Below are 12,549 nucleotides of genomic sequence, written 5' to 3'. Positions count from 1 at the left end.
GACACCATTACTATCACAATGCAAATTAATAACTCACCCCCAAAAAACAAGGCAATTAAGGAAGAAAGAGGGTAGAGAAGTCACATAAGTAACCATGGGTGCAAAGATAAAGTAGGATACTAACAGACAATAAGATTAACTATAATATGCCTCACATTATTAAGAGATTCTTTTAAAATATCATATGCATAACATACCACACACACGTAAACACACACAAGTTTGGTCTTAAAACCTTAGCTGACATATCACTAATCTGGAAGAGTATATTTGAACATGAGCAATTTTAATAAGTTTGCTTCTTAAAGTCCCCAAAAGAATTAAATATAACCATCCTAAAATTTCAATAGTAGATCTAGAATTAATCTTTATTAAGATACCAAAAAGTAATTATTGACTCTTTAAGATAAACTATAGAGTTAAATCATTCTTTGTCAAACTATCCCTATACACAATCTTCCTCTCAAATTGTGAAAAGTAATTTGGACTTATTTCCCAAAATTGATCATTATGTTGATCATAAGGCATTATGAAAGACCGTAATTCAATTCCCAAAGAAAGTAATGATAATAATAAAGGGAAAATAAGAGCCATCTTCACAATTGTAGAGACTAGGGAAAAAAATTTTTGTTTTTTTAAATGTTGAATAATAGAGTAGAAAATATATAGTTATTACACCAACTAAAAATTTATGGTCTGGTCCATACAACAAAGACTAAATGAAACCACCAGCCTATCCAACAGAGGGTTGGGAAATCCAGCAATAAATTTTTTTAATATATATTTATTTACTTATTTGGTTGCACCGAGTCTTAGTTGTGGCACGCAGACTCCTTAGTTGTGGCATGTGAACTCTTTAGTTGCGGCATGTATGTGGGATCTAGTTACCTGACCAGGGATCAAACCCGGGCCCCATGCGTTGGGAGCATGGAGTCTTAACCACTGCACCACCAGGGCAGTCCCAATCCAGCAATAAATTTAAAGTAAGTTTAAAACCTCTCATTTTATTATGCTGATACTATATCATGTATCGTTTCATACCATCCTGATACACGAGCCCTGGTTGGCTCTAGTGCCTCATCCTCTCATTGTCCAGAGATATGGCAGCTGTAGAGACAACAAGAGCAAAGGCAGGATCCCATAGCAGTGAAGAGGTAGACTACCTGGGTTCACACTGTGCCACCACCCTCCTCTATAAGCCTGTTTCTTTTGTCACATGAGGATGGCAACAGTACCTATATTCAGTACACAGAATTCTTCCTACAAGGGTATATAAGATATCTGTATCTATAAGAGTCTGTAAGACATATTATCTATAAGATTATACACCCAAGGGCTTATTTGCACACTGTCTGGCACACAAGTGAATATCACCTATTATTATAATAACCAATATTTAAAAAAGGGTGAAAATGACAAATATGCCCAGAACCAAAGCAAATTCTAGAGGTTTGATTTTAGAAAAGTAATGACAGAATACCCACCTGACAAACCAGAGAAGCTGTGGTTGTTTTGCCAACACCGGGAGGGCCTGAGAGCAATGCAGCTTTAAAACTGGAGCCATCATCTTTGCCAGCAAATTTACCAAACTTTGCTGCTAGGAAAAAAGAAGTTCCAGAATGTTAACCTCTACTACCTAAGAGAAATGCAGGAATGGCAGGAATAGCTGCATAAAGTTAGCATCAGGAGCACCTCCAGTTTAGTTCGAAATTTGCAGAATATTTTTTACAAAGTATAAACAACAGTTTCCAGAGCATTTAGTGAAATTCTACTCCCTACCTCACCTCCACTCAAAATGAAACACTATAACTAACTTTAAAACCCTGATTTGAAACAGTAATCTAATGAGTTTCCTTTCCTACAAAAGCACACAGGTCGCGGAGCAGACTGCCTGGGCTCTGACCCTAACTCTACGGCTCACCAGCTGGGAGAACTTCAGAAGTGACGTAACCCCGCTGTATCTGTTTCCTCCTTTGTAAAATGAGGGTAACAATAGTAACGCGTCTGGTGGGCATGTTGTGAGGATGGACATGCTGAGCACAGAGCCTGGCGTGTCTCAGTAAATACTAACAAGCACAGTCACCTACATGATCACAAAAAGAACGAATTGAAGATGCTGTATCTGCAACTATCCTGCCCAGCTCAACTCCTCCCCTTATCACGTGGGGACCTGGCACATAATGGGTTCTCAGTTCATATACAAGGACTGAGAGAGAGATGGTTAAACCTACTTCAGGCATGGGAAAACGGACTATAGTTCACCCGAAGCCTTAAAAAGTCTTCTCTAGGTACACAAAGCACTTATACCACCTTTTATTTGGTTTTGGAAAGAGAAAAGGGGTCAGCTTAAGTTTAACCCTGTATTATTACAATTATATTATCTAACTGTTATAAATAAAATAAACTGGCATTGTTGGCCAATGTCTAGTGACCACCTAGACATTAATAACCCAGTCATTGCTTTGGGAATTCACTATGATGCTCACTAAATTTTTCCTCCTTATTTCTCACACAGTATCACCCAGGGCTGTGGCTGGAGCTCAAGACAACACTACTAACATTTGTGATTGGAAACTTCAGTTCCAATAATAAATACTTTGGACATTAAATATATATTGTGACTGTTCATTTTCCGTGCCTACCAAAAGCAAACATGCTACTGGGATTTTCAGGCTGCCTACTCCGTAAGCATGCCTCAACTTTTTATTTGCACCTTTCCTCCCAAGTCTCTCTGGCCCTTTCAGGGGTCTTGCTCTCACATGTCTCGGACCTTGGTACATGTATGCTCTCCCACCTGACACTCCCCTCCCTTCACTTAGCTAACTCCTTCTTAGTTTCCAAGTCTTAGCTCAGATATCTCTTCCTCTAGGGATGAGAATCCCTGACCACACACTTCCACCCCCGAGGACCCTATACTTAACCCTGTAACAGTACTTAGCACAATACATTTTAATTACTGGTTCATCTACGTCTCCCTCACTGACCGGGAGTGCCTTAAAGGGGACTGGGTTTTGTTCACAATAGGACTCCTGCGGTCTAGTACAGCACTTAGGCTCAGAGCAGGCTCTCAATAAATGCTTGCTGAGAGATCAATGAACCAACTACTACACTTCCTAACACATGTGTCACTGAGCAATGACATGGTGACAGACACACAAAAAAATGAATGAAGCTGTAAAATCACCGTGTTTCTTATCTTCGGATGGACTCTTGTGCCAGTTTTGGAGCCAGCGTAGGAGTTTGTTGGCACAGCTCTGGTCACCTTGCTGTCCAATTATGGTCTTGAGCGAGGCTGGCTTATATTTATCCACCCAGAGCAAATTTTCCACTTTGTTTTCACTGCTGTCATCAGCCAAGTTCCTAGCCCAGCTGTCACCATTTGTTTCCTCAGCCACCTGCTCCTTGAAGTGCAGGCCTCTCTGAAACATACTTGTTTCCTTTTTTATTGACTTTATAGAGCTTTCCTTTTTGGGAGTCAGTTTGCACTTTTTAGATTCTGATTCCTTCTTAGTTGGACTAATTTTTCGTTTTCCTTGGTCATTTTTTTGGGGTGTTCTTTCCAATTTGGATTTTTCTTTCTTCATCTTAAAAATTGGAGGAAAAAAGAAACCTGATGAGATATAGAGAATTTCCATCCTTCTAAATGTACTCTAGAGGGCAATCTGAGATATCCAAATGAGCTACCCAACCTGGGTCTGTCTTTTCACAATGGACCCTGCTATTTGTGGAAATCCCCATCTTCCAAACTTTAAAAAAATTAACAGCACACCAAAAAGTACCCAAATACAATTTTTAAAATGAGAAGATATTAGTTTTTTGAAAGTAATAAGTATTATAAAATCAGTTTTAAAAAAGGTAAAGGATTAAGAATTTGTTTTCTGACTAGTTAATATTTAATTCCTCCACAAAAACTCGTACACAAATGTTCATAGCAGCATTATTATATTTTATACATACAAATAATTATATTATTATAGCCAAAAAATGGAAACAACCCAAAATGGCCATCAACAGATGAACAAATAAACAAAATGTGGTATATCCACACAATGGAATACTAATCACCAATAAAAAGGAGTGAAGCACTGATTTATACTTCAACATAGCTGAACCTTGAAAACACGATGCTAAGTGAAAAAAGCCAGAAAAAAAGACCACATATTCCATGTTTCCCTTTATAGAAAATTTCCAGAACACGCAAATACATAGACAGAAAGTAGAGTAGTGGTTGCCAGGGGTGGGTATGAAGAGTGACTGCTAATGGGTGCAGCGTTTCTGTGGGGAGTGATGAAAATGTTCTGGAACAGACAGTGGTGACAGCTGCACAGTCTTGTGAGTATACTAAAAACCACTAACATACATTTTAAAAGGGTGAATTTTATGATGTGTGAATAATGTCTCAATAAAAAAAAAAGTGCCTCTTCACCAGTGAGTGGGTGCTAAAATTAGTGGGTGAATGTTTGAGGAAAAACAAGGTATTAAAGTATCTCCCCAAGATATTTATCAATTACAAAGGGGAAAACCTGTCACTTCACCGGTGGGAAAACCAGGCAGAAATCATCTTAACCAAGTAATAGAGGTTAACATCACCAGTAATAAGACACATCGACATCATGCACAGCTGATACGATGCACTGAGGAGGACAGAGTATCACTTATGTGTTCTTCTTTGCCAAAAATGCATAACCTCAATCTAACCATGAGAAAACATCAACAACCCAAACTGAGAGACATTCTACAAAACAACTGACTAGTACTCATCAAATCAAGGTCATAAAAAGACAAGGAAAGACTTGAGGAACTATCATAGATTGGAGGAGACTAAGAAGACACAATTCAGTGCAGTGTGGGATCCTAAGGATAACGGGGGGGAATTGTGAAGTTAACAGCATGGCATGAATGTTAACCTCCTGGTTTTGATAACTGTATTACGGCTATGTAAGCTGTCAACATTAGGGGACACTGATGACAGGCTAATCCAAATCATTCCCCAAGATTTTTCTAACTGGAATAAATCGGAAGACCACCTCACCACTTGGGTGACAGAGCTGGGGACATTAAACTTGGGCTGCTGGCACCCCTGTGTCCTACACATGGAAAAGACCTGTATATAGTGGAAATGAATAAAGCTAACACTAGGAGAAGTAAAGAGACAGAAACTGAAAGGGTCCTAAAAGCACTGCAGTCTGTACATGCAGTAGTTCCTACATCCGACTGCCCAGAGTTTAGTTATGTGAGTCAAAATTTTTTCCTTTTTGCTAAAGCTAATATCGGCTTGGTTTCTGTCACAACTGGAAAAGTCCTAATATAGTTCTAAATGAAAATATTATCATGCTGATACCTATAGTATATCCTTCAAAGAACTCTTAAGCAAGAACCTTTGCACAATGTTATTGCAAGAATATGGAAAATATGGACGGTTTAAGTAGATATGGTAAGTGCAATACAAGGTCCCCTCTCCCTCCTCATACTCCTTTGAGAAAGGTAAGGAAATACATCAAAGACAACAGCCTACAGCAGAGTCCACCACTCAAAAGGAAATAAGGTAAGTTCATTTGCAGTAGAAGGAAAAGTTAATTTTTTAGCCCACAGACCTTCATCCACCCAAGAAATGTCTCTGTGAAACAGGGAAGTTGCTATACACCAACTTAAATAAGTCAAGTTCATTGTATACAAACCTCAGCTTCAGCTGCTATTTCATACTTGGACTTCTTGCCTGGCATAGTTCGAATCAGATTCAATAGGCCATCCTCATCAATAATTTTTGTTCCCAAGGCTGCTGCCTATTAATTAAAAATGCAAATCATTGAAACCATTACTTTCTGTAAAAAAAAAAATATGATTCTCAGGCTTGTCAGAAGGTGAAAAACCACATTTGTAAATTAGATAACACTGGAATATTTTCTAAAACCATGTTCATGAAAAAGTATCATTAAAAAGAAAGAAAATAACAGATACCTCCTCTAAGAGTGATGGGTTGGCACCTGAGGTATCACACTGCCACTTCTGTGGATTGCTTTACCTCTCCCTCTGCCCTACAAAGGTCAAAGCCACTAGGGTCAAAGCCAGATCGGCTGGCAGACATTCTCCTCCACCTTATCCCTGCTAACAGAACTCCAATGTGTCCATCTCCAAGTGATGACTTATGATTGGTCTGAGAATCAGAAAAGTCCTCATCCTCCCCAACCTCTCGTGTAGCTGTGAATGGCCATGTGACAGCTCCGGCCACTGAGACTTAAGTGGAATTCTGTTAAGAGGTGTTTCCAGGAAAACTCTTATAAGGTCAGTCACAGCTAGTATGACATCTTGTCACTGCTCCCTATTTCCTGCCTTACATGTGAACTTGAGAGTGGCAGCTACCTTGCAACACAAGGCAACGTGTATGAAGACAGAAGTGGAGGATGGCACTAAGTCTAGCTACATCACCGAGGTGCTGAACCATCCCCCGCAACTGCCTGCCTCTGGAATTCTCATAAGGTAAGGAAATAAGCAGCTATTTGTCAAAACCACAGTTAGTCAGGTATTCTATTACTTGGAATTAAGTGCAACAGACCTTCCAATAAAAAGATCTTCCAGTTAAAAAACTTAAGATGGAGTCCACAGCAGCATATATAGGAATACTTAGGACTAGAAAAAGAGGAAAACTGCATTTGCTTCTATCTTCAAAAAAATATTTTGATTAGAATACTACACTAAGAAAGCCAAGTAAATAGGAACTGTGCCTTCAACTGGAAAACCAAAATCCCAGGGTCAAAGCCAAACAACATTTCTGTGGAGAAGAAATAATGAAGAAATTATTTTTCCATTTTTTTCCTTCATCTCACTCTGTGTAAAGGACATTACTACATATGGTCACATGAAGAGCCTGCCAAGGCAAGCAGGCTACTTCACTGTGCTGAGAACACAGCAGTACCCACCTTATCACTCTTGGACTGACCACTGTCACGACCCATGACAAGGTAGTTTGTTTTCTTGCTGACATTTCCTGTTACTTTTCCCCCATAACGCTCAATTAGAGACTTGGCCTCATCTCGTTCAATGGACTCCAGCACTCCTGTGATTACAAATGTAAGGCCTTCCAAGCAATTTTCAGCTCCCTAAAAACCAAAGTGTTCAAGCAGAGAGGAAATTACATGACAGCTTTCCAAAGAAATATTTGGCATCAAAGCTGCAGGAAGTTGATTTTTCTCATTCGACATCATAAATAATCTCAGCATGAAAAAATTTACAGGAAATTTACAGCAAATAAGCAGGAACAAATTAAATCCTGAGAAATTCTTATGTAGGTTAACATTTAATAAACTTATAAAACCAGCAATAAAAAATATATGTCCAATGTGGTTAAGAAAGTGTATTAAAATTATCCATTCATACCATTCTCATTTTTTTAAATATTTAAACTACTAGTTAACTTGTAAAACTTTAACAACCAGATGCAATGCACCTACAGAATATCTTGCTATTGTTAAAAAATGAAAGTTTCAATTCTGAAAAAACTAAACAAGTTTGAGCTCCTGCCCTTCTCTCTGCCTGTTTACCCTATGATAGTAAATCTAACAACCTGCGAGCAACTTAAAGGCAACAGCACATAATCTCTTGATTGGAAAGTTAACTTGATAATACAAAAGACACGCGCCAAAGAGAGCCAAGTCCTACAGATTTTGCCTTTTCCATCGAAGCTAGTTCACTTCTCAGCCCTTTCACTGCTACTAGCCTAGACAAGTCACTATTATTTCTCACTATCTCTCCTAATTGATCTCCCTATATTTATTCCTCCCCCTCCACTGCACTCTATATTCAGCAGCCAGAGTGCTCTCCTTGAAATGTAAATCTGATCATACTTTTCCCCACTTACAACTCCTCTTAGGGCCAGGTTCCTCTGTCACACCCCCTAAAAGAATCTCGGATTTTTCCCTTATGGCACATATCACAATTATAATTAAATAATAATTTACTTAATGTCTCTTTCCTGAGTTAGACCATAAGCACCATGAAGGCAAAGAGCATGAATCTTGTGACTGCCACAGCCTATCTCCTAAATCGTAAAGATGGTGACTAAGGCTTTTCTGTTCATTTTTAATTATTAATTCTCTGCTACTATAAACATGGTAAATACATACATAGACCCACAGACCAGAGGCCATGACATATCCTCTCAGTACTCTTACCTTCGGTATCTCTTTGGAGCCCAGAGCTTTGGGACCTTCTCGATTTAAGTAGCTTCGATAAGCTTGATAATTAGTGCGTCTCTTTTCAGAATCTTCAGGACTTATAGACTTCGGGGAGAGGGAGAGGAAATTGAATAAAGTCATGCAAATTTAATGTAAAATTAAAAATACATATCAATAAATAAACATTAAGTCACTTCAGTGTTTGATCCTGATATTAACAATTTTAGCTACAGAGGTACTCCCCAATTTACACGTGCCTGGCTTATAAATATCCCTGCCATCAGCCCTTCTCAAACCTTTTGACTCTCTCTAAAGGCACATACCTCAGGGTAGACTGGGTGTATAAGCCAAGTTGTTAGCCCCAAGCAAAAAAAACGAAAAGGAAGACTTCCCTGGTGGCACAGTGGTTAAGAATCCGCCTGCCAATGCAGGGGAAATGGGTTCAAGCCCAGGTCCGGGAAGATCCCACATGCCACGGAGCAACTAAGCCCATGTGCCACAGCTACTGAGCCTACGCTCTAGAGCCCGCGAGCCACAACTACTGAGCCCGCATGCCACAACTACTGAAGCCTGTGCGCCTAGAGCCCCTGCTCCGCAACAAGAGAAGCCACCACAATGAGAAGCCCATGCACCGCAACAAAGAGTAGCCCCTGCTCGCCATAACTAGAGAAAGCCTGCATGCAGCAACAAAGACCCAACGCAGCCAAAAATAAATAAATAAATAAATTTATTTATTTAAAAAAAAAAAAAGTACTATAATGACTTACAAAGTTCGAAATAAAACTTGAAAACAATCAAACCAAGATCAACACACAGCCCCCAAATGATATGCTTTTAGAAAATTTATACCTCTTTTTTAGCTGGAGAACTTTTGATTTTCTTAGGAGTTCTTGTCTCTTTTAACTCAATGGCATTTTCTTTTCTTTTTGAGGCCATAGGCTCTGTTTCTTTATTAGAACTTTCTTCTTTTTTTTTCAAAAGTGTCAGCTTGGAACTGGTTTTTGGAGAAGAAGTTTCTCCTATTTTATGAGTAGATGACCTGGAATGTTGCTGAGATTCTTTTGAACTTTCATATTTAGTTTGCTTCTTAGGACTGCAATTCTTTCTGTTATCTGAAAATTGTTCTGTTTTTATTAGGAAGAAAGAAAAGATTATGATTGTTGTTTTTGGAAAATGATACCCAATATCAAGATTATTTTTTCATTTTTCAACTGAATAGTCTTAATAGGACACAACGTCATATGGTGACTTCATAACATGCACATTAAGATTTTAGTTCTTCAGTTTATACAGAACATTTATTTTTAAAAATTAAACATCTGTATATTACTTCTTTGTATAACCAGTTCAAATTAAGGGATCTGCCTTTTTAAATATAAATTACTCACTAATTGAAATAATATGGTAAACTACATCTGAGAACATGGACTTTATTCCACAGATAAATGTCAATGATCTGAAATTCATACAGAGAAAAGTTGTTAATTAAAATATGTTACATAAAAAATTCTGTTTGTAATAAAGTCTGAAAGAATCTTGGGATTTCAAGACTAAAATTATATGAACAGATATACTTATAAGATTAAGCCCATCTATATTAACAGATGGTTAGATATCAGAACCACTAAAAAAAAAAAACTAAAACCTACAGACAACGAGCAGAAGAGCTTCAGATGACCTGGACAACTATGAGCCAACTCTATGAGCCTGAAACATCTAGTTCTTTGTCTTCACGTATTGAAGTCCACACAGTTGCACTACACTTGGAAATAAACATGAAGCCAAGAGCTATGATACATTTCTCACAATCAGAGCAGACAGGCATTCTACACCAACTAATATCCAAACAGCTTCCTAGGTGTCTAAGTAGAACACGCTCCAGCACTCCTATGAAATATCTATCTAAGAATACCAGGTAATTACTGAACAGAACATTTAAAAATGGTTACATGAATTTTCTTCGATAAAGATAAATGTTCCAGCTTACTTTTTTCTGCTAGTTTTACCTTTATGATGATATTTAGGTTTTTCTGCTTTATATAAACTGGCTTGTACAAATGAAAACGTCTCTCTCTCTCCTGGGTCCTTTTGAGCCTAAGAAAACGTAAAAAGTGTCAAATGTGACAAACAACAGGAAAACTATTACCACAAAATATGTTGTTAAAATCAACCAAAGATTAAGGGTCATCTTCCAAAGTAGAGGAACAATACAATAAATTTTCATTCATTTATACACAAAATTTCTGGGGCAAATGAAACATGTTTTATTACTTTTAATTTTACAGATGAGGAAACAGATGAAAGGGTATAAAAAATACATCTATAAAAAATTATGCCAGTTGTTCCCCACTTGTGAGTCTGAAAATGAAAGCCTTGTTTCTGCTGGTTTCATCTCCATTCTCAAATTGTTAGCATTATGCAGTTAAAAACTAAAATCTAAACCCAAAAGACTAAATTAAAAACAATCTAAAGATCAAAAGAAAAATAAAGAGTATTTTCTCAAGAGAAAAAAAATGTCCATTCTCTTCACTGCTCCTTCAAAACTCTACATTTTACAAAGAGGTCACAAATTGGGGTGCATGACACAGCATTTTTTTAAAATAATTCTAATTTAAATGCCTTTAGATGAAGTAAGGCTTTTCAAATGACAAAGTCCCCACCATACCCTATTGTCTTACACCTGCCTGCTGTAAAATCTTTTAAAATAGTCAGATATTGATGACAATATTAACAGAATGTGATTTAACAGAAATAAGGCTAATTTTTTGGAGATCAAGTGCTTAAAGAAAAAAATCTTGATGCTTTTAGAGATTCCCAAAAATGCACTCATTATTATTTGAGACTGTCCTAATACAGATCTTAAAGTTAGCTAACTAGAAACAGCAAAATTATGTTTTTAAAAAGACAGTAATTAATATTAAAATTATTAAACTTCAGATTCCATCGGAATCTTTACAAGTGTTATTCTCTGAACAAGTACATGAGAACCCCTTTGTGACAGAGAGTAAGTAAAAGTTACAACTTGTTTTGTGAAGAAGGGTTTTGGTTGGCTTTGGCTCTATCAACCTTCCTTTAGGAAGAAGTTTCTCAATGAGCTTCTCCAAGAACATTTTAATAAATGAAAATAATTTAGCTTCTCTCTACAAGAGTTATTCATGGTTGTATCTCCAGAGCCTAGACTACACAGGTCTGAAAGGGAACACTGATCTGTACTGTATATTCAGAGTGCAAACAGCCTGGTAAAACACCACCTTTTTGGTCTTGGGTTCTTCATCCAACATGGCTAATGTTCTGGCAAACTCTTCATCTTCATGCAGTTGTCTCTCTAGCTGTAAAAAGCGTCAACACAGTGAGCTGCTTTTTTTCTTTTTGTAAATGAAAAGTTTTAAAATGTGTGGTTCATGATGCTTAAAAGAAACCGGAAAAACATTTCCCAGAAAGTAACTAGGACATTTTTTCACTTAATAGCTGAGTATCACAAGTTTCTTTCGCTAAGCCAAATTAGACTGCAGAACATATATCTCTAGTTTTGCAGGCATGATAGATAAATTGAGCATAGAGTTCCAAGTCTTTAGCTTTTTCTTAATGGTCCCAATGCAACACTTACAGATCTCTCATCTCTATTAATTTTAAACTCTGAAAAGAGTTCAGGAGAGAATCATTATCCTAACAGAAAAACAATAGCCTTGTGGGGGATGGGGGGGGGCACACATAGAATTGAATCTATAAACCAAGAAAATTATATACCTTCTTTGCACACACAGTAAGATACATACTAATGCAACTATCACTAATATCATCAAACTTCTATTTTCAATTATTAATTCAAATGTATCTGTTCTGATATTTTTTTAAATTGAAGTATAGTAGACTTAACATTAGCATATTAGTTTAAGGGGTACAACACAGTAGTAATTTATCTGTCCTGACTTTTGAAAATTTAAGTCATTATATCAGAAGTTTTCCTAAAATGCTAATGTAACACGCAGACATTCTAGTCACCTCGCTGTTATTTCCAAATATTTTTACTTTCAGTAAAATGGAGCTCTTCCAGAAGAGAACGTGTGGAAGTAGAATATATTTCTCATGATAAATTAAACGGTTTTATGCTCCCTGATAAAATGGCCTAATACAATCTATTATTCTAACAAAGGAAAGGACCTCAAAATCCACCCAATCAAAAAGAAAAGGTTTAGAAACTGGTATAAGCCTGGTAAGAGCTCAGTAACCAAGTCTCCTCTTGTCTATAAAATGAACTAACTCAAGCTACAAAGAACTATAAGCAAGCCAGACAGATGCAGATCAATATACTCTCTATTGCCTAATATTTCTTCACCATAACTGAACTACACATCTAATTTCTAAAAACAATATGAAA

The 12,549-nt window shown here is 37.2% G+C and overlaps 1 protein-coding gene across 9 annotated transcripts in view; it reads right to left on the bottom strand.

Annotated features, from left to right (window-relative positions):
• The window catches only part of RFC1 (replication factor C subunit 1), a 73,294-nt gene that overhangs the window by 17,513 nt on the left and 43,232 nt on the right, over window positions 1-12,549 (bottom strand). For 4 of the 9 annotated variants that reach the window (XR_014244098.1, XM_082390490.1, XM_082390493.1 and 1 more), the window contains 8 exons: window positions 11,423-11,500; window positions 10,178-10,265; window positions 9,021-9,295; window positions 8,169-8,276; window positions 6,918-7,097; window positions 5,679-5,783; window positions 3,185-3,584; window positions 1,485-1,597 (listed from right to left, as the gene is read on the bottom strand). Coding sequence is in view for 8 of the 9 variants with exons in the window: in XM_082390490.1 (XP_082246616.1) it covers window positions 1,485-1,597; window positions 3,185-3,584; window positions 5,679-5,783; window positions 6,918-7,097; window positions 8,169-8,276; window positions 9,021-9,295; window positions 10,178-10,265; window positions 11,423-11,500 (1,347 nt within the window). In the remaining variant the exon portion in view is untranslated. Of the gene's footprint in view, window positions 1-1,484; window positions 1,598-3,184; window positions 3,585-5,678; window positions 5,784-6,917; window positions 7,098-8,168; window positions 8,277-9,020; window positions 9,296-10,158; window positions 10,266-11,422; window positions 11,501-12,549 lie in introns of all 9 variants that reach the window. The other 5 variants (XM_082390486.1, XM_082390492.1, XM_082390488.1 and 2 more) reach the window with 5 other exon arrangements.

The sequence above is a fragment of the Balaenoptera borealis genome (genome assembly GCF_965194805.1).
Source record: "Balaenoptera borealis genome assembly, chromosome: 4".
NCBI classification, from domain to species: domain Eukaryota; kingdom Metazoa; phylum Chordata; class Mammalia; order Artiodactyla; family Balaenopteridae; genus Balaenoptera; species Balaenoptera borealis.
The sequence above is the reverse complement of the archived record's forward strand: the minus strand, read 5'-3'. Positions and strand labels throughout refer to the sequence as shown.